Below are 20,216 nucleotides of genomic sequence, written 5' to 3'. Positions count from 1 at the left end.
GGTGCTAAATTTACCGAGCGCAACCAACGTGACACGCGATCCAACGCGTCCTTGTCCGGATGTGGAATTTCCTTCTTTATGATAAGGATTTTTGTTGTTGCCAATAATGTCAAAGAAAAAAGGGGAAATTCTCGGGCGACTCTTTTGCCACCGTCATTAATAACGATGAACGTCGTCCAACAAGTCGCGCTGCCGGACGCTCAGTTAATCGAGATCGGGCGTGCTAGATAAATATTTGGCTAGCTTATTTGGAGACTCAGAGAATGGGCGTTATACTCGTGGCATTGCGCAATTATTCCAAACTTTTAGATCCGCTTTCCGTGCGATGGTGGCGGGGAGGTTTTTTTTCGCGTGCCATTCCGTCGTACTTGCCGCGGCGCTTGCCGATGATAAGAGAATTCATCAATAAACATTTTCGGCTGCTGCTGCTGCTGCCAAGCTCCTTGATATTGGTAGACAATAGCGACCACATCCGGGATGCGTTTGGCTGGCGACCTGCTGCCATTCGCGGTCGGTTCCGTGATGTACGAGGCAACTTGTTATACATTATACCCAGGCAGAACAGGAGAGACACGCATCACAAGTTATCGGGTTGTTTGTTTTGTTTGTTCCATTTTATGCGCCAGTTCTCACAGCTGGTAATAATAACAGTCGCAATCAATTGTTACGGATGACGGATGACGGTTTCATTTTCATCGGCTGTCGACGGACATGCAATCAAGGCTCAATGAAAAGAACATTAAGGACACGGGGTGGCCAAAAAATTGCCCTTGAGCTGATTTTTTAATTCAGATTGACAGATATAGTTATCAGTATAATCGACAGGCTCTCACCAGTATCGCCGTGTAGTGGCACAATAATAGGCTTCCCAGATCAGCCTTAAAGATTGGAACAGGTCAGCCGCAGAAAATCAACGAGGACATCTAGCAGCTCTCTGTGTGAAAATCTTTCACGGTCTTTGTGGAATGCAAAACAAAAAGGAAAACCATCAGCAAAAAGTCCGATCGATTTCTTCTCTTTTTTTTAAATTTATTTTTTTGAGGAATTTCATTCACTTGTTGAGTTCATGAGCTATGCAGACAAAAAATAACCGTCTAGTCTAATCTGATTTATTCGAGTAAGTAGCGATACCCTTGTCTGATTGGACCCTTGAGAGCGACCGAAAAAACCCAATTCCGCTCTAACTCTTTTTCCTTGTTTCAGATTTTTCAATTTTGTTTCTTTGGGTAAAAATGTTGAGGGGGAAAGAAGACTAGTTTGAACCGAACCGAAAGATGCACCTCTCAAAAGTTGGAAGAAAAGAATTAACCATTTCAAACATGTAATAACATTTCTCTAATTTATCGTCGGTGATGGTGCAAGACCTGCTATTACTTGTGTACAAGGAGAGCCCGTTTTCAACTATCGTGTAAGCGAACCGGGGCAGAAAAGAAAGAGAGAAAGAGAGAAAAAGGTGAAAGTGAAAGTGTCGGGACGCTGTTCAACCCGTTCAGCGGCCAGTTGCCTAGCGCTCGACCCTCGTTATTCGAGCACCTGCTGCTCGAATCTCTTGCCTGGTTTCTTTTGTGTTAAAACACCCCACTCCCTTCCCATTAGGCTCGGGACAAAAGATGATTACATCTTTCCAACTACTGCCGCCATCATTTTATTCTCTCCCCCAACTTTGTGGAAGTTGCGTAGTAAAAAAAACAAAACATGAAAGGAAACCTTGTTGTTCTTTGAAGAAACTGTGGCGCCCTACAGGTAAACAGACAACTGCATATAGACAATAAATCTTGGCTTATATAGCAGCGCTCTACCTGTGATGTAATTATCTATTCTCGGACGAAAAAAAAAAGGGATGCCTAAAGATTGGGTCAGGAGGAAATGGACAGCAGCAAAGAATATTTAAATCGTTCACTGCCGCGGGACGGGAGAAAGTGAACGCTCTGCTCCCCTGAACCCCGAAACCTGCTGCCATCTAATAGCAATTATTCTAGGCTTTTTCAACGTGAAGTTTCAGTTTCAGGTATAACTTCGTTCGCTAGGTGGCAGCCGCAAGTGACCGAGCGCCCCTTTCCAGTTCTCACGGTTCAAATCAAACTCGTGTCGGCATGATCGTCTCCCGTTTGGCTCGGATCTCGGGAGTGTTGCGCGATATCGAAATGTAATCGTCAAGCAAAATGCCGTGCAGTTTATCTCAAATATGCGTAAAATCTAAAATAACTATTCTTCTACGACTATTGTATGTACCGTGTTCGGCATTGCGCACTAATTCGTTCGAAGCAATTCTCCGTGGTCCTATGCCAAGGATCGTTCCAGTAGCTGTTTCGTTCCAGCAGTTATTGCGCGTATATTTGTAGAAATTATTAGCAGCGAAAAAAAAAGTACTAGTCCAGACGTCAGCTCGTTACCACAAGCACCGTCTGTTTTACTCTTGCATTTGGCCATCCCGACTTGCTCGCCTCTCAATAGCTCGTATGTCTACCGAGAATCCCTTATCATAAAGTCAGATGCGTGTTGACGTCAAGGAAAAAACCCAAACGATAAACTTATACGAGTTTATTCGACCTTTTTGCTGACATTTCTAAAATGATAACAAGTCATAGCGCCCTGTAAAAATATGAAAGTCGAAGTTCGCATGAAATCTGAAGATCAATAGGTCAGTCTCCATCTTCGTCGTTAAAAGCCACAAACTGCGACGAAATTTAGTCAGAAATTTTACGTTCAAACTGATGCGAACATATATCCTCCAAATTCGCTTTTCATCAACTGAATGGATCTTTTAACGTTTCTGGCGCTGTGCGTCTGCTGTTCATTGGGTAAATTTGACAATATTTATTTAAGTTTCTGGGTATTTTGTTTAGAAATTCACGAGAAATTAAAATTTTCTATCGTAGTAACTAGATTTGTATAAGAATGTGATCAAAATGTAATTTTCCATTTTTCTATTTATGTTGACCCAGCTAATTCTGGCCACCTTGTCCAAGCTGCTCCAGTCGCCGACCGACTACAACAAATGACAACAGCTATAGAGCCTTCCTTGAGTGAAGGACTGATTCATTTATCCAACCTATTTGATTGTGTTATGATCTATGACGAAAACATCGGCAATAGCCATGACGATGAAAATGCCACACTGCTCATTCGAACGGCTCTTCAATCAGCATCGAATTCGCTCAATACGACGGAAAGTATCTCAGCCCAACACTTGCAAATGTACGAAGAGAACCTCCTTTCTTTTTCTGCTGATATCGCTGCAAAAGAAAAACAACTTCTAGTTGAGAATATGGAACTGGAACACTTGACGAACGCGAGCAATTACTGGCAATCAGAAGCGGATAAACTGCGACAAGAAATAGCACAGCTTGACGCCAAGGTGGCCGAAGCCGACCGAAGTGTCCACCATTCTCAGAGTAGAATTGACAGGAGAGTGAAGAACAGATGGAAGTGGATTACAGCCACAGTGCTTACTGGTGGTAAATTAAAAATGTGATTATTGTACCGAAATATTTCCGCTGTTATTTTTTTTATTTTACTTATTACAGGACTAGCGTCGCCTGGAATTTATTTCAACGAGAGAGACATTAGGAGATTTGAAAGAGATCGCGATGCTTGGAGGTCACAGGCAAACGAACGACGTCATACACTTCAAGTAGCTGAAAATAATCATCGCGAAATTGTAAGCCGGCAGAAAGACACCGAACAGTCCATTCGAAACACACAGACAAGCCTTTCATCCGCTCGACTCTCGCTGGAGGAACTGCAGAAGGATTACTTGGTTTTGAGTAGCCTTGGTGCTGAAATGCGAAACATTTCCACGTTTTTGTTTTCTCTGAATGGCGAGTTGAGCGTTGTCCACGGTCAGCAGCAATTGATGGTGCTCTTTCAACCCTTGCTCGAGTCCATTGATAGTTTAATTACTTTTTTAGAGAGCAATGTCAACACGATAGTTTTGCTAGCTAATAATGAGGCCGTGACCAAAATTCGTGGCTATCTTTCTTCGTTCCCTGCCAAGGAAGTACCAACTGTTGAGAGCAATTCCGATCCCTCTTCCCTTGCACAAGACAAAATTGATGACAGGATTACGATTCTCGAATCTGAATCTGATTCCAAAATTAAGCAATTTCAGCTAGATTCTGACCCTAAACGATTTCAATCCTTGTTTTCCTGAAATTTTTGACCAAACTATCAATCCTCACCCTAAACCTTTCTCTCGTTAGGAACAACGAAGTACAAGATTAGTAATACTTATTCGGAACCTTTCATTGCATTCATTTAAATTCAGTTTTACTTTTATTGCGTAGTTTGGCAGATTGGTTAGCTTGACCGAGTTTGACAGACGATTTGCAGTATGATTTTCCTTACACCGTTTCCATGATTTCTAATGTTCTAACCATCAATTAAACAGGTTTTCATTGCTTGCAATTTGGTTTAAATGTACTAGAAACGTCATTGATTACAACAAGTCTTTTTAAGTGATTGTCATGAATGTCTTGACTTGACCATGGGTATGGAGAGATACTAGAGATGTTGCTAGACAGTTTCTTGGTTTTCCTTTTCCAGCTATTAGTCCGACAAGGACAAGGAAGAAGAGAGATGAGTGCGAGGCCAGTTTTACTAGGGAGCGATTAGTCATAATAGGTTTCCAAGTTATTAGACCCTCCAAAAGTCTTCCTCAGATCATGAGCCTTCAAAGTCACCGTTCGACCACAACCCTCCTCATCCTCCTGATTGTCACAGCGGGTGAGTGACCACCGGCGGGTGTTGGTTAGTCGTTAGTTAGGGAAACGGGAACCACAGAAAAGAATCCCAGATGTAATTTATCTACATTTACACAAATTAACAGTCTTCGATTCCAGCAATCTCCTGTCAGTTTCCAAACAACTGTAGAGTGGTGAGGGATGATTGGATTAACCTGAAAGGAGAGAATATTTAGATATAATTTTCAAACCATGTTGTAGCAACAGCAAGCAATAATACCTCAAATCTATCAATGTCCTAAATTAGAACTTAGTGGAGGTCACCACAACCTCTTGAGTGGGGAGCATTATTTTGCTGTTGTCTTTAAAGGATAGCAGCAAAGAATTGGATCTGGGGAAGGGATCAATATTTAAAGATTTAGTATGATTTGAGAGGGGAAGTTAACCTGACATATTATTATAAACATTAAATGACAGTAGAAACTATTTAGCTTTGGAAGACATAGCTTACATTATTGGATTGACCCATTTGAATGATTTGATCTCTACTGTCACAACTCACAAGCACCTAGGTCACACAAAAACATCTGCTAAAATTCTGAAAACACAAAGTCAAGAATGCAATAAGAATGATATATAGCTAATAAATGTTTTTTATTATAAACGGTTCAACTTACCTCAAAATCCTCATCTAAATTAGTTTTGATTTTAGGAAGTAACTTGTGATGTGTATTGTGTAAAACTTAGGAGCAGACGAAGTTTCCCGAGAGGATTCTATCTAGTAGGGCATTTAGCCCAGACAAAGCTGTTGCATTCCAATGCTGCTCTCCAATTATCAATGGCCATCGAAACCTACAGAACAAAAAAGGAAGATTTATCACAGGTAAAGAATGACAGGACTAAAGATAAAAGGGTGATACTTAGAAGTAGCAGAAGACGATATTTCGTCAACAATCTGGAATCACTGACAGACGAGAGACACTTAAGCAAATGTCAAGCTGTCAAGCTGGCAAGCTGCCTTCCCTTCCATTGTAAAAGCATTTTTATCACCTCGGGGATTTCGTCTGTTGTGATGTGTGATGCTGCGGTGGTGGCTTTTTGCTGATGAAGACGAAATACAAATTTGAAGGGGAGAATATTACGTGAGTATCAAAGCCTTTCTTTGTTAGTTAGTTCTTTCAATTAAGTCATTGAGTGTCAACTGTCAACGAGTTAGAGCGGACATTTTTTATTTTTTTCATGTTACTGTTGAACGTTTCTTTTTTCTGACGCTAGACAGCATATAGCTTTTGATCATTTTCCACTCAGTTTAAATACGCTTACTTTGCACATCTCTGAAGGAATTTTGGATGATGGCTGTCATTTTCTGTTGTAGCAACAAAGCTCACTTGTTAGATTTTTAATAATGAGTTTTTTTTTTCTACTTCCGGTTTTCTCTTTTCAGTCAGTAATTCAGTAAATATTCACCTGAAGCTCAAAAGAACCACATATTCGTGATCCTCGTTGAATTTGTGGTAAAGTTCATGTTTTATTTTTTACGAAAGCGTACTTCCGGTTTTAAGAATTTTCCTGAACTATAGTTCAGGAAAATTCTCGATTTTGGCCAAAATTTAGATTTCGTGTAAATCACACCTATTCGACCCCAAATTTCACGTAGATCACGAATATTTTGTTTATTTTGACGACAGCTCAATTGTTAAGGAGCTATCGCTTACTTCCGGTATACTTCCGGAAAATTTGCATAAAACTAGCAAGTGAGCTTTGTTCTCCGTAGAAATAAGAATTCACATGAAAAGATGCAGGGCACATACCAACATGTGTTGTATTTTTCTGAATGTTTTACTCAAGCAGTAGAAGCAATTAACTTTAGTTTATTGCATTAATGTTGGAATGTTTATTGAAAAATTTCCTTTAGATTCAAGATTACTAACTGTTGATGCCAAAGTTAGAACTTTGGAACTCTAACTCAAACACTTATTCTTTTTCTGACAAAATTGTTAGTTGTATTATTTGTCTTGACCCTCCATACTTGCTGTGAGTATTATAGATTGTTAATGTTGAATTAGTTAAGGAGAACGATCCGAAATTGCTAACTAAAAGAATTTGTGTGTTGTGTCATAGGGAAAGCTGCTTGAGTAATCTATCTAGTGTCCATCCCCACTTGATTCATTTCGTGCCAGCTGGTTGAAAGGCGTGACGAATTCAAATTAAGCCGCTACGTGCTGTCTGCAAGCAAGCAATTCAATTGGCTGTCGCTAGGTGGCGCGAGTGTCTTGAGGGGACCAAATTCGGCCATTTTGTTCCTTGACGCAGCTGAAGTGGGATGCAGGTCGCGACGTTTCGCATGATGAAAATATAAAGGTATTTTTTGTTCATTTCTTAGGGTTATAAATATTTAATGTTCAATTTCGATGTGTAAATTTACAGATGATTTCAATGCCACTTTGTCAAATCATCTAACTCGGACTTGAGTGCCTGTTCATTTTGCCGAAATGTCGTGCCTCGTGTGTCTTGCTGCCAGTACCAGTCGTACGTCTCGTCCCATGCAAAAGCAAAAGTAATTATGTTTATCTAATTTCCTACTAAAGTACTTTGTTAATATGACTAGAGATCAATTTGCAATTTGAAGACCTTGCCAATTCTAACTTCCTTGGTGAAATTTGAGATATCGCAGAGATCTGTTGGACTGCTTATTTTGTCTTACTCCTTGTATTCTTTTGCCATGAAGAGTCCAGTGTAACTGTGGACACACTGTCTTTCCCCGATGGTAATATTTTTATTTTCTTTGATAGGTCTGCTGTTGGTTTACTTGTTGCAGCGAGATGGTGAAAGGTGTGATGACGTCTAATTGAACCATTGTATGCAGCGTGTTGTTGCAGTGTTATCCAGAAGTAGCTGCTCAGTGTGGCAGTATCCTGAAGCAGCCTGAAGCCTGAAGTTGCCAGTGATATCCGGGTTGCTGACTTGGAAATTTTTCTGTTTTCGTGTCTTTTGCTCTGCCAGTGGTATCCCGAGTTGCAGACTTTAAATCTTTCTATCTGTTCTCATTTGTGTGTGTGTGTGTTTTTTTTTTTTCTCTACCACTGATTTCCTGTGTTGGTGTTTTGAAATAGTTTCATCTGTCGTCTTTGGCGTTTTTACTTGTGCACATGTGCAGTATACGATTGAGGCAACCTGTCCTATGACAGGTTTGACTCGGTCGACAACTGCTAGATTAAATACCGGCTTTCTGCACCAACAAAATAATAACGGCACATGTTATTATCGCGGTTGGGAAAGTCACAGGCCCCCCCCTCCCTGGGGGCCATGCATAATATATATGTGATTGTGTTTATAAAAAATAAAAAGATAAATATATATGAAATAATTTTTTATTTAAAAAAAAACATGGGATAAATGAACATCGCCAATTTTTATCGAAAAAGACTTAGTAAATAATATGGTGGTTGTTTTTATAAAGCGGAAAAAATTAATAAAAATTTGGACAGGGAGTTGGTTGATTATTTGTGAAATGCAAGTTTGTAAAAATTATATAAATATTGAAAAAATAACAAAATAGTTTGATTACATATTTTATTATTTGCGAAGTAATAATATTGGACATACACATGTGAAGAGCAAACAATTTGAAACGTTATAATAAAGGATGAAGAGTTAATATCAAATCATAAGGAAGAATTACTTCGTGGTCAAACTAATCTTTCTCCAAAAATACATCAGAATTTCTCATTGCTATTTCCCGTTCGACCAGACGAATAACCAACGGCGGACATGCTGTTCACTCAGGGAAAAGGGACAACAGATATGCATTTGTAAATTGTCCAGTCTAATTAATTTTTCAGTTTTGAATTTCAGCAACCTGTTTTCGGCTTCACCAATGGATCAAGTCTGGAACGGCGGCGTACCATTGAACTGAAAAGAGAACGGAGAATTAGTTGCAAGTCGACAATTAAAAAAAAACTGTTCATCCAGCATTACCTTAATGTGGGTGCAGGTAGCAAGAGCATACACCAACAAAATGCCAGACAGCCTTCAGGAAACACCAACTATTTTGCACAACAGCTCAACACTGCATGGACACCAACTTGGTAAATTGAAATCTGATGTAGAACCTCCAAATCTGCAAAGATCCATTTCAGCACATCTCCAAATCAGAAAATGACTGCCATACCACTCAAACCAGGTATCACCACCATTGACAGCTCCAACACCAGACAGACTCACCAAGAATTCCTACAAAACAAAAGAACATTAATAAACCAAAATTATTTTCAAATAAATACTAAGGAGAAATTCAGCTGTGTAAGAAAAAGTATTGCTAAAAAATTACAACTTTTCACAAGCTGATGCAAATAGTTTCACAAAGTTTCTTTTTCTAAGCAGTTGGTAGTTTTCAAATGTTTTCTATTAGTTCTAATTCAAGAATTTTAAGCCCAATTCAGGTAAATTATAAGCAAAGAACACATACATGGACTTCAATTTAAACTTAATGCTAATTTACTGAAGTTGTGTTATTACAAGTAGACCTTGCCATTTCAGATTTCCTTCCGTTTTCTTCACATTTTCATCTCGCAACATTATAGACCCCTCATCAAAGGCATAATCACAGAGGCTGCTTGGTTGACTTGGCCCTGCACGTTGAGAACAATTTCCACTAACCTGTTACAAAAATAAATTAGATAAGTAAAATAAAATTATGATTATCGTGCATGTCTTCGCAGGTTGAATTCAAGTTAATCTCTTAATTGAAAAAAATCACAAAACAATCGCAGGAAAAGCAAATGATGTGTAACTATTTATTACTAATGTATGATGATTCATAATAAAAATTCTCAATTTCTATTAGAAATTAAATCCCAGAATTTTAATGTGGAAACACACTCTTAAAATTATTTTTAAGTTACTCAATATTATTACTTGTACTATTCTATAGTACTTCAACATGCGACGAAACGTGTAACGTGCAGCAAGAGACGACATTTTGGACAAGTGTACTACAGGCATGGCCACATGGAATTGGCAAGAATAAATTTAAAGCCATGCAACCCGTAAATTAACATTAATAAAAAACATTAATATTAAGAATGAAACCAGGAATTACCTTGTTGTGAACACATCAGGAAAGAGAGTACCCCGCAATGATTAGCGTAACCATCCTCGACGGCGTCTCGATAGAAAAGAAATAAATGGAAGTCAGTCGTCTCAGAACTTTGGTTTGATGCCCCCTCCCCTCCCCTAATACCAACACACTAGGGCTGAATAGTTCAATCCCTAAACACACTGAAATATTTAGCCACCTAGTGACAGCACTTGGCATCCACGGACGCGGACGACTAGAGTCGGACGGAAAAAATAACCATCCCGTAACCATCTCCGTAAAATACATTTAGTAGATAAAAATTAGCAACGACTCTACCCCTTTTTCCTCGATGGTCGACTATTGAGTAGAAATTGTGATTTGTTAGTTGGGGTCGGTAGTCACAGGATTTCCTTCTATTACTACCGGGACGGTGGCATCAGGAGTGGCAGATGCAATTTGGATTAGTGCTAGCCTTGCTCAACACGAGGTTTTTTTTTTCTTCTGACACCTCGCTCACCGATAGGCTGCTCGTTTTCGATGGGACGAAGCCTCCGCTTTTGGTATCTTCCTCAAGTTTGGGGAAAACGGTTTTCGTCTGGAATTACACATAACTGTAATAAGGTGTTCTTTAAAAAACTGGAAATAAACTGAAGGTGCACAAATTCAATACGTTCAGAATCCATCGAAGACATAATAACCAAAGAATAAACATACAAACGACTTTGAATGAAAGTGGCTTAAATCTTAAATGGTATCCATCCTTGAGTTTATTGTTATCTTTTTTGTTTTTAAGAGAATTTCCATTCGGCGCTTGATTTGAACATAACTTTAGCGGGTTATTTCTTGACACAGTAATGACAGCAGTATGATTAATACAATGTTTTATATGAGGTACCAGTCCACTTAAGATTAATAAAGATTCATTAATCTTTAGTCTTTATCCTGTCGACTTTTTTCTTGGTAACAATAATAGACAGTTATTACAGGGATTGGAATTTGGTTCTATTCCAGCACATCTTGACGAGCGCAGCACTTGACCATCTTGATATCCAAGCGAAAACGGAGATATCTTCTGGCCAGTAAATTGAGAAACAGGCAAACCAGGGCACAACTTAGTTTCTCCGTAGCATCGAAGCAACTCTGATAGTTCGGATTCTGACGAAAATGTCGTATTCAATGAGTCGAGACCCAGAAATGCACCAAATAGGGAGTAACACGCGACACCAGTGAGTAAATCAATTTCTACACTTCTTCGAATATGAACTTTCCCAGCAATATACACATTCTCAGCACAGATCATGTTAGTTGTCGAAGGACGGTTTGGTATTTCAACTTGAATCCACGCCCAGGATAAAGAAGGAAGTCGCACTTCTCTTATGTTTACATGAATATCCTGTGATCGCTCCTGAACTTGATTCGAGTTCAATTCAATTTCATTACTGGGAATATCCTCTTCTTTCTCCATTAATGGCTGAGGTAAACTACGCACTACTGGTGTGTTAGATCTGATTAGACTGGCGAATGATGGACGGTCATTCGTTGGATTCATTTCAACTGATATATAGTTTAAGATAACTTCTTCTTGGTCAGTATCACTTACATCAATCGATTTTGAAGAGAAGTTGTTCAAGGATTCAGACGGCAATTCTTCGCGAGCTACGGTTGAGTGTTCCTCTTCACTAGAAATTTTCTTTTTGTTGAAATAGGTGTTGGTAAGGGGTGGGAATTGAAAAGGCAACAGTAATGATATTGTGTTGTCATTAACCAGGTTTAGATGGGAATTAGAACCATTCATTTCTGCTTCTTGTGTGACTGATACTTGCTGGATCACAGAATCATGAGATAGTTTTGTTGATTTTACTGAGGGTTTGCTTCTATCCTTGGGAGGTTTTCTCTTCTTAGGTGATTTGTTTAAGTTACTTGGGCATCCTAAAAAAAAGAAAAAGTTAACTACCACAAGAAAGCATCACTTTGCTATCAAATACCTGGAAAAATTCGAGGAAGTGCATTTTGTTTCAACCTCCAATTAAGCATCGGGAGAAAAACTTCTTTGTCTTCAATGATAAACTTATTTGCTTTGTGAATGTCATGTTCTTCAAAATGTATTGAACACACTTTATCTGTTGGATTCAGGGTGCCTTTTCTTGGAATCATCCTTGCCCACATTTCACGCTGAATGTCATTTTTAGGAGCTGTAAACATGGCTCGTCTGATTAACTTTCCATTTTTAACATGACCAGTATCACAGTATGGCACACAGCAGTTAGCTGGCATTTTAGTGCACTTGTGCAAAAAGAATCAACATAAAGGATTTTGTTACTACCTGATAGGTAAATCAGAGAAAATTATTTCAGAATATTCAGATAAGGGCAGTGCCGAGGAACGAAATGCATACCTTTTTCACTATTTGACTGGTCTTTAGAACCTAAAATCTTGAGAACAAGTTTTTTCACTTTGATTCGTGAAGTAAGTAAAAAAAAAATATTTCTCGTTCAAGCAAATACAAACAAAACACGTGCCGTTGTCATTCCACCATGACAACAACAGAGATGGAAACGTCTGACAACTGTCGTCATTTGACTTGCGACCGAAGCGCACCGAACGGTTACCGTTTGTCGGGTTTAATATTATAAAATTGATTTCACTTAATTCGTATTTTTGTATAATATTATAGTATCTTGTTAGTAGATTTAAATTTTCTAATATCGCAAAGGCCTGAAAGAATTTAAAAAATAAATCAGTCTCATCCGTTTGATGTAGCGCATTTGGTGACTAGAGCATTTCTAAACTTTGGCATTGGTACTTGGTAGTGGCCTTCCCATCCCCTTAAAATCGTTTGACAGATTAATTTAGTTTGGTTCCGTTTCATTAGTTAGTTTAATAAAATTTTGTTTACAAAGATTTGTCTTTTGAATGGCTGGAATAGACAGCCAATCTTCGGTCGGCAGTATGAATAGCGATTTAGATCACAGTAAAGTGGAACATTGCTTTCAGGAGTTTTACACAGAGGTAAACAATCTAGCATGGTTTTTCATTATGTATATTTAGTAGGATAAACTTGTGGAATATTCCATAACTTTTGGTTCATTTTATTTGATTGCAGGTCAAACAAATTGAAAAACGTGACTCTGTTCTGACTTCAAAGCAGCAAATTGATCGATTGCTAAGAGCTGGTTCATCATACTTTAATCTCAACCCTTATGAAGTGCTTCAAATTGACCATGAACTTCCTGTAGAAGAAATTAAAAAGAAATACAAGAGGGTTGGTACACATTTTCCAATGAATTGCTATGAAATTTCTGTTTCTGATCTTGTTTTTGGAATGACCCAGCTATCCATTTTAGTTCACCCTGATAAAAACAGTGATGATGCAGATCGTGCACAACAAGCCTTTGAAGGTAAATACAACCTTAACATTAAATTGTAAATTAAAAATACAAACAACATAAATTCTTTCCATGTAGTTATCAACCGAGCCTGGAAAATTCTAGAAAATGATAAAACCAGAAAACGTTGCTTGGAGATTGTTGAGGAAGCCACTGGAATGACTGATCTTGCAGTAATTATCTACTTTCAATTATCTAATCAAATTTACATGTTATTCAATTTGTCTATTTTAAATTAGATTTCCGAGAAAAGGAAAAAACTGAAGAAAGAAGGAAAGGATACACGAATTGATGAAGATGACCCAGTCAAGTATGAACTATTTTTCTGTTTTGCTTTGGGTTTTAGGTTATCCACTTACTTTATTATCCATTTCTAGATACCGCCGTGCGGTCTATGTGATGACGATCAAGCTCTTCGCTGACATGGAGCGAAAGCGAAGAGAATTGGAGCAACGCGATATGGAGGAAAGGAAGCGCAAGAGGGAAACTGAAATTGAGGCAGAAGAGAAGGCCAAGGTGGACAAAGAATGGCAAAAGAACTTCGAAGAATCGCGCCAAGGGCGAGTGAGCAGCTGGCAAAAATTTCAACACAAGAAAACCAAAACGTCCAAGGGATTTTTCAAACCTCCTAAAAATAAGATGGAGCAACGTTAAAACGTTGGATTCTCGCGCACTTTTCTAAAAATTGTCTAATTCGTACGACCGAAGATAAAAACAAACTAATATGACTTACTTTGCACTGAAAGAAATCTTCTCAAAAAAGATCAATAAAATGTAAAATGACATCAAAGATCTATCAATGGAATTGCACAAATTTACATAAATATATTCTGAGAAAAAAAAAACAAATTCATCACCATCACAGAGCGCACGTCGGGATAAAGGGCACAAAAGTTTTTTCTAGTTGAGGGTGAGGGAACTGAAGGGGCGAAAACATCAGTTAGAAGAGAGAATAAATTCTCCATTAGGAAGTAGAAATGTAAATGTCATAGCAAAAACGGATGGAAGTTGAAGATATTGCAAATGGCACGACCACATGTTCGCATCATTATGTACAACAAGAACAGGCTTGAATATTAAGGAAAAACAGCTCGCGACGTTGCATAGCCAATTCACTCGTTATTCGTTTTAGTTGTGTGTGACGAATGCTGAGGCTGTTTTTCATTTTCTAATTTAAGGCTTCGGAATAATGGACGCGGAATGCAGTCTAGTCTTTTCACATTATTTGCGAATGGAATGTTTCGCACGGGGGAATATTTCAATCGTCGTTTCTTCTAAAGCCTAATTTTGTCATGTCCACTTATTTCGGCGTGACGGAGTTGGGAGGGGTTAACTCTTCGTGGACTGGATATGTTTTGCTTCGATGTACCCGTAGCGTCGCCGTTTCACTCGCCAGATGGACGCTCCATCGCTGTGCGCAGGGGCACGGAACCCTCCACCCAAAGTCCGGCTCGTTCAACGACACTCTGCCAGAGCGTCACTTCTTTGCCGCTAGCGTCCATCCACTCGACCGGTTTTCCTTGGAACAAACCTAAAAGAAATTGCAACATTATTATTATTTTAGTAAAAAAAAAAAAACCTAAGGCGACTGAGAAAGTTTTATCCAAATTTCTCACCGGTGCCAAGGTTGAGTCGGAGTCCGCCGAGAAACTCTTTTGTAGCCAACCGGTCGTGATTCCAAATATCCAATTCCAGGGCACGTTCTTTCAGTTCCTGATGAGCAACATCATCGAAAATGAAAGTGCAATTCCAAACGGGGTTCGATGTCCTACGGCAAATGCTTGTCTTGTGTTTGGTCGTTTTACCCTTTTCGGGCATCAGGGTCCTAAAAAGAACAATTACATTGGGATTATAGACCAGCCTTTTCCGTTTCCCACTTCATTATCAGATTCTCACCCTTTACACAATGCGTCAATGTTTCCGTTGGGCCTGGCGGGGATGAGGCCCTTGGCCTCTTTAACAATTACGTGTAGAGCTCCTTTAGATTTCTTGGTCCTTTTGGTGGGAGAGGATTCACCGGGAATGTACTTGAGCGCAACAATCATGTCGCCGCGGTAGAACGGCATGACACCAGGATCCTCTACCATTTCAGACTGTACCAAAAGAATGTTCAATGAAAGATACTAGATCCAACAAAAGTTTCTTTAGATATGAATTACCCTTTCTTGAAGTTGATACCAATGGGGAGTTGGGTCGTCAAAAATTCGCCCGGCAAGTGGTAAAGTGATTTCACCGAGGAAATCGTTGCGACCAAACATGTCACTATGCCAGACAGTCAGCCATAGTGTTCGGTTCTCCAAATCGGAAAGAGAGGTGGTAAACTGAGAAAATACAATAAAAGGTTATTTAAATAGTCTGAAATACTTTAATAGCAGGCGAACTCTTACCTTTAAATTTTCTTCAAACATTGGTGATAGGGTGTGCTTTTTTACTTTGGTCTTTCTTTTACCGCTCTTGGAACGGTCAGGTAACAAATAAACTTTAGCATACCTATTCGATTAGAAAAACAGTTAAACGACAACTCGTGATAAGGGAACTTGATTGCTATTGTCATTACGGATCTGATCGGTTTCGTTTGGTGTCCACAGGTGCTAGGTCTTTGCACTGTTTGACGAAAACCTCTAGGGCAGTTTGGCGATAGTTGTAATGTAGGCCAAACTGAATCTCACCACGGACAGCTACTGTGCCGTAGCGGGCTTCGCCAGCAGCCGAGTAGACGCTGGCCATGGAATCGCTTCGAGTCTATATATATTGTGTTTAGAAATTTATCGAGATGTCAACGGCTGGTAATCAATATCAATGAGAAACTTACGCCAAGTGCGGACAGTGATGCACTGCGAGACTTGTTGTTGACTGTAGTAGCAGACAATTCGCTATCGTCCAGCGTATCGGAGGCCGATACACTGGAGAAGGACTCGCCGCTAGCCGCACTGCTGGCTACACTCGTCCGCAGTCCCTCCCGAACAAAGGAAGGACTCGACGAATAAGGTTCTCTTCTCTCATCTGCACAAAAAAAACAAGAAGGAAAGAATAACGTTCAATTAGTAGATGTAGAACGTAGCACGTTTAGATATTTGAGCGCGACCAAGTACATACTTAAAATAACCCCCATGACGTCGTTGATTATTTCGAGCAGAAGACGAATGACTTTTTCCTTTTATTCGGGGCCTTACGCGAATAGTTACAATTTCCGGCTCGGCTGCCTTTTTGAAGCAACAGCAGCAGCAATATTTAATCAAAAATCCCTTCCAGTTGCTGGTCTGAGAAGAATTTGCTTGGGACTCGAGGGAAAACGTTTCGTACTTCATTTGTGTTTCACCAACACGACAGACTAACACGATTCCGTGATACCCATTTCTGACTGCCCGGCATTATTTATCATTATTACAGTGCAGGAAACCAAATTCCCGAGCCTAAAAACCTAATCGCCCGGAATTCAGGTCCCGTCAAAACCGCAACTTGGGGTTTTCTTCTTCTTCTTCCATTTTGTCAAAATGGCTGAGACTGAAGTCTGAAAACGGGAAAAGGGCGGGCCCTATTTCGTTTCGTGATATTTGTCATGTTGGTCAACCTCCTTTCCCCATGAACCCTTTTGTGTCGAATCGAGAGACCCAGAAACAGGAAAAAAACCCGGGTGGTTTCAATAACCCGAGATAGAGAGCGTGGGCGCATGAGCGGAAATTGTTATTCCTAGAGGGGGGGGGGGACATCTTGATTGATCAATAAAGTGGAGAACAAGTAGATTGCGTCGAAAGTTTAGGAATAGTTCTCACGGATGAGAAATCTCTTAATTCTCCCCCCAGAAAAAGACTCGTGTGGTTAATTCGGCGTGCAACAGCTGTTGACAACCGCAAAAAGAGCAGCTGCTTAATGGCGAGTGAAAAAATTCCTCCGAGTTGAATTACCTGCCAACATGGAACGAACGTTCCTACGACTGGACAAAGAGGCCGCCGATCCTGTTGAACGAGGAGTGACGGACTCGGCACCCAGCCAAGGGGCAGACGGGGCGCGTTGAGGTGTGTTACTGCGCTGAGGAGTTTTGGGCGTTGTCTCGACATGATGTGAAGACGCTGATCCAGTGTGCCCACGGAATCCAGGTGGCCTGTAACGAGCCGAACGGACCGGCGTGGCATCATTGGAAGTGTTGAGGCTCGTCTCGGAAGCCGAGTTGGTCGTCGTGTGGCTCAACAGGAGCGAAAGTGATTTCTTGACACCGGCCGTTGAGACCGAAATGGACGGCGACGAACTCGAACCCAAGTCGAGTTCGTTCTCCACGGCGCTCAATGCGGTGGCGCTGCGCGGCAGTGTCGTCGAACGCGGCTCCGAGGCTTCGGCGCTTCCTCTTTCCTCTCTCGTGTCGGGCACGCTGGAACGACGTTTCGACGAGAGGCGAGTAATGACCAGCCGATCCCAGGCGCCATCTTCATCTTCGGCATCGCCACTCTGCTGGTGGTCGGCAACGCTGGAGAGCATGGCACTGCTGGCCACGGGCGAAGTGGAAAGCAGGACGTCGCTGCTGGCCGACCGCTCCCTGTCACGTTCTCTAGCCATCCGCACGGCATCTCTTTCGAGAAGATTGGGAAGTGAGAACTTGGACGAATGGCCGGCTGAGGCTCCGCGGACACGCAGTCCTCGTGACGAATCACGATCCAGCAGCTCGCCAGTGCTGGCGAACAATTCGCTAGACGAAGCAGATCCAGCACTTCGCCTGTTTCGACATGTAAACAAAAGTCAAACACGAAATGATTCAAAAAATTTTACAAGCAGAAACTCTTGGTGGAAGTGGAAACAAACCGTTTGGCCTCCAAAGAAAGTTTCGTTCTCGAATCTGCAGCGATGGCGGATTCAAAGCTGCTACGCCAGCCGGAAAATTCGTCTTCTTTCTCTTCGGCAATGTCAGAGACGCCACTGCTGGATGACTGGAGGGCATCCCTGTTGGCACTGTCGCGTGACGTCCGGGCAAACAGCGAGAAGCGTGGAAGTTTGCGAGCTTTCTTGTAGAAACGATCCTCGTCAGCGGGATCTTCCTCGACAACCGAAGCGCTGGCGACTGCTGCCGCAGCGGCAGACACGCTCATTTCCTGCAACTGCTGTTGTTGCTGTTGTTGTTGCTCCTCAGCCATACGTCTCCGTTCGGCTTCAAGAGTTCGAGCGCGTTCAGCTAGACGAGCCTTGACGCTACGGGAACCGCCGATAAAGTTGCCGCTGCTGCGGCTGTTCTCTTCCGGAAGGGAAGCGAATCCATCTCCACGGAGGCTGCTGCTGCGCGGCTGTTGTTGTTGCTGCTGCTGCTGTTCAACTCCTACCAACTGGGGAGGCAACGACGAAGACATCCGCTTCTCGTAAGTATGCAAGCTCTCGAATCCAAACTTGATGTTGCTGTTGGAAGTGTCTCCATTCTTTTTACGATTCCGGCTGTCGTCGGATGAATCAGGCGATTGCTCCGTATCAGTAGGCGTGTCTTCCGAGTCGATGCTGGTTGAAAGCGAGCGCTTGTCGTCCGAGCAGCTGTGATGGTCCTTGTTACTGACGTACAATCGGCCGACCTGAAATAAGGAAAATGCTCATTAAATGAATTCAATTCGTTGGTGAAATCAAAGTGTTGATTACCTTTGGTAGACGTGGACTGGAGGTCACTGGCTCGAAATGAGCGGCCAATCGTAGTTCCTTGAGACGGCTGGCCGACTGGGCGTCCTCGTCTAGGCTGCCGGAATGTGAAGTTGTGTCTGGACTGCTGGCCGAGACTTCGTGCATGAGCGCCACTAGTCGATTGCCAATGTGGTGCAATACTTTGGCGATCATTGGCGGTGAGTTCTGATGCGGTTGCTGTTGGCTGGTCGAAGGATCCTCTGAACTGGGCCCAGCAGCAACAGGTGCAGTTGATTGAGCTGTCGCGTTCGTTGCCGGAAGTTTGGGACCGTTATTCAATCTCATCAGGGAATTGACGAGTCGCTGGTAGACGAAAGCTGTTTCCTTATTCAACGAGTTACTGGCGTCGTCAACCGATCCGACATGGAGCCAGGGGGCGGATCCGACTGCATCAATTTGCAAATGCGATCCATCGGGGCTGCGGTCCAGATCGAATTTCTCGATTATTTCCTGGCAACTGGCCGAAATTTGTTGCTGAAGATCAGATCTGTCACCGAGAAGTTCAGGCAATAGAGTCGACTGATCCAGCACGGCTCCGGCTGCCTCTAAATCACTGCTGGTGTAGTCGGAAGAGTCGTAGCTGTCACTCCACGTGTCTTCGCTGCTGAGATATTCCACGATTTCCTTGACTTGCTGGTCGTTGATGCCGGGCACCGATTTCATGAGGCGAGTCAATTCCGTTTCGAAAACGACCAATTGCGGAGGTTTGGTCTTCTCGCTGCCGCCGTCGTTGTTGCCTCCGCCTCCGGACACCATGTTGCGAAAAAAGGCCCGCATCTTGTTCATCATGAGATTCGTTTCCTCGTCTGAGCTCCAGTTGTTGAAGCTGTCCTTGCGGCTGAGTTTGCCGCTCTTGGACGACTGCGATGTGGACGTGAGTGAGCCTCCGTGATCACCCGAAGAGCCGCTACTGCCCACACTTTTTCCCGATTTCGAATCACTCTCGTCCGGTTTGTTGACCAGAGTGGCGTTGGATCCATTGAAATCGTCGTCGGCAGACGGCGTGGTCAAGGCGCTCGCGGCCGTTTTCTTGGTTTTCTCGTCCGTGACTCCGTCCGAACTGCCACCAGACTCGGACGACAGTCGCTGGCGGATGCCCTTTTGCGAATCGTTGAGCAGGTCGTCACAACTGCCAACAAAGCCGCTGTCACGGCTCTGATACTTGCGCGGGCAGTTGGGATCCAGTCCACTGGCGGAAGCAGGAACGGCAGCGGCAGCGACAGCAACAGCGGCTTGGCTTTCGTCGACAACGACGGCCGGAAGTGGCGGCGGTGGTACTTGGGGAGTCGTCTTCATTTGGGCGTTGAGGGCTTCCAGCGTTTTGTCCGTGTCGTCAGTGGTGAAATTGGTCTATCCAGTCAAAGAAGTAGTGAGTAATGAATCTTTCCGTCTCATCAATGCGTGCTTAAAAATCAATGT

The 20,216-nt window shown here is 42.0% G+C and overlaps 4 protein-coding genes and 2 long non-coding RNA genes across 13 annotated transcripts in view; 3 read left to right on the top strand and 3 right to left on the bottom strand.

The window, feature by feature from the left end:
• The first annotated feature begins 2,616 nt into the window (after window positions 1-2,616).
• Window positions 2,617-4,457, top strand: LOC124191392. Its single transcript, XM_046584586.1, has 3 exons — window positions 2,617-2,801; window positions 2,946-3,458; window positions 3,528-4,457. Exons 1-3 carry the CDS (start codon window positions 2,756-2,758, stop codon window positions 4,151-4,153), a joined length of 1,185 nt encoding a protein of 394 aa, XP_046440542.1. The 5' UTR covers window positions 2,617-2,755; the 3' UTR covers window positions 4,154-4,457.
• On the bottom strand, window positions 4,166-5,721 carry LOC124191394. 2 transcript variants are annotated; one of them, XR_006873398.1, is made up of 3 exons: window positions 5,603-5,721; window positions 5,360-5,534; window positions 4,166-5,280 (listed from the first exon to the last, which is right to left on the bottom strand). It is a non-coding gene; the product is annotated as an uncharacterized LOC124191394 (long non-coding RNA). The 2 variants fall into 2 exon arrangements; XR_006873397.1 differs by having other exon boundaries at window positions 4,166-5,534.
• LOC124191393 lies at window positions 5,686-8,041 on the top strand. 2 transcript variants are annotated; one of them, XR_006873396.1, is made up of 5 exons: window positions 5,686-5,824; window positions 6,598-6,716; window positions 6,804-7,043; window positions 7,110-7,239; window positions 7,475-8,041. It is a non-coding gene; the product is annotated as an uncharacterized LOC124191393 (long non-coding RNA). The 2 variants fall into 2 exon arrangements; XR_006873395.1 differs by lacking the exon at window positions 5,686-5,824 and having other exon boundaries at window positions 6,670-7,043.
• Window positions 8,042-8,238: 197 nt separating this feature from the next.
• LOC124190213 lies at window positions 8,239-12,326 on the bottom strand. Of its 3 annotated transcripts, none has more exons than XM_046582795.1 (6): window positions 12,158-12,326; window positions 11,748-12,085; window positions 9,784-11,691; window positions 9,184-9,341; window positions 8,661-8,915; window positions 8,239-8,594 (listed from the first exon to the last, which is right to left on the bottom strand). In XM_046582795.1, exons 2-3 carry the CDS (start codon window positions 12,034-12,036, stop codon window positions 10,700-10,702), a joined length of 1,281 nt encoding a protein of 426 aa, XP_046438751.1. In that variant the 5' UTR covers window positions 12,037-12,085; window positions 12,158-12,326; the 3' UTR covers window positions 8,239-8,594; window positions 8,661-8,915; window positions 9,184-9,341; window positions 9,784-10,699. The 3 variants fall into 3 exon arrangements, with proteins under 3 accessions (XP_046438751.1, XP_046438749.1, XP_046438750.1); XM_046582793.1 differs by having other exon boundaries at window positions 9,201-9,341; XM_046582794.1 differs by having other exon boundaries at window positions 9,209-9,341.
• A 215-nt stretch (window positions 12,327-12,541) lies between these two features.
• LOC124190214 (dnaJ homolog subfamily C member 8-like) lies at window positions 12,542-13,933 on the top strand. Its single transcript, XM_046582796.1, has 6 exons — window positions 12,542-12,771; window positions 12,866-13,024; window positions 13,094-13,160; window positions 13,227-13,321; window positions 13,388-13,458; window positions 13,526-13,933. The coding sequence occupies exons 1-6, from the start codon at window positions 12,676-12,678 to the stop codon at window positions 13,800-13,802; spliced, it is 765 nt and encodes a 254-aa protein (XP_046438752.1). The 5' UTR covers window positions 12,542-12,675; the 3' UTR covers window positions 13,803-13,933.
• Window positions 13,934-13,950: 17 nt separating this feature from the next.
• The window catches only part of LOC124190211, a 29,087-nt gene continuing 22,821 nt past the window's right edge, over window positions 13,951-20,216 (bottom strand). For all 4 annotated transcript variants that reach the window (XM_046582784.1, XM_046582783.1, XM_046582785.1 and 1 more), the window contains 10 exons: window positions 18,759-20,147; window positions 17,943-18,694; window positions 17,054-17,856; window positions 15,961-16,151; window positions 15,706-15,890; window positions 15,536-15,638; window positions 15,308-15,469; window positions 15,045-15,241; window positions 14,765-14,973; window positions 13,951-14,679 (listed from right to left, as the gene is read on the bottom strand). In XM_046582784.1, the coding sequence (XP_046438740.1) occupies window positions 14,534-14,679; window positions 14,765-14,973; window positions 15,045-15,241; window positions 15,308-15,469; window positions 15,536-15,638; window positions 15,706-15,890; window positions 15,961-16,151; window positions 17,054-17,856; window positions 17,943-18,694; window positions 18,759-20,147 (4,137 nt within the window). In that variant the 3' untranslated portion in view covers window positions 13,951-14,533. The remainder of the gene's footprint in view (window positions 14,680-14,764; window positions 14,974-15,044; window positions 15,242-15,307; window positions 15,470-15,535; window positions 15,639-15,705; window positions 15,891-15,960; window positions 16,152-17,053; window positions 17,857-17,942; window positions 18,695-18,758; window positions 20,148-20,216) is intronic.

This window comes from Daphnia pulex, chromosome 3 (genome assembly GCF_021134715.1).
Source record: "Daphnia pulex isolate KAP4 chromosome 3, ASM2113471v1".
In the NCBI taxonomy this organism is placed as follows: Eukaryota; Metazoa; Arthropoda; class Branchiopoda; order Diplostraca; family Daphniidae; genus Daphnia; species Daphnia pulex.
The sequence above is the reverse complement of the archived record's forward strand: the minus strand, read 5'-3'. Positions and strand labels throughout refer to the sequence as shown.

Excerpts from the sequence above, each read along its gene's own strand:
- LOC124191392 (XM_046584586.1), top strand. The coding sequence starts at position 2,756 with ATGGATCTTTTAACGTTTCTGGCGCTGTGCGTCTGCTGTTCATTGG. Across the intron at positions 2,802-2,945 it reads GTGCGTCTGCTGTTCATTGG|CTAATTCTGGCCACCTTGTC; the intron begins GTAAATTTGACA and ends ATGTTGACCCAG. Across the intron at positions 3,459-3,527 it reads AGCCACAGTGCTTACTGGTG|GACTAGCGTCGCCTGGAATT; the intron begins GTAAATTAAAAA and ends TACTTATTACAG.
- LOC124190213 (XM_046582795.1), bottom strand. The coding sequence starts at position 12,036 with ATGCCAGCTAACTGCTGTGTGCCATACTGTGATACTGGTCATGTTAAA. Across the intron at positions 11,692-11,747 it reads ACTTCCTCGAATTTTTCCAG|GATGCCCAAGTAACTTAAAC; the intron begins GTATTTGATAGC and ends TCTTTTTTTTAG.
- LOC124190214 (XM_046582796.1), top strand. The coding sequence starts at position 12,676 with ATGGCTGGAATAGACAGCCAATCTTCGGTCGGCAGTATGAATAGCGAT. Across the intron at positions 12,772-12,865 it reads TTCAGGAGTTTTACACAGAG|GTCAAACAAATTGAAAAACG; the intron begins GTAAACAATCTA and ends ATTTGATTGCAG. Across the intron at positions 13,322-13,387 it reads CTGGAATGACTGATCTTGCA|ATTTCCGAGAAAAGGAAAAA; the intron begins GTAATTATCTAC and ends ATTTTAAATTAG.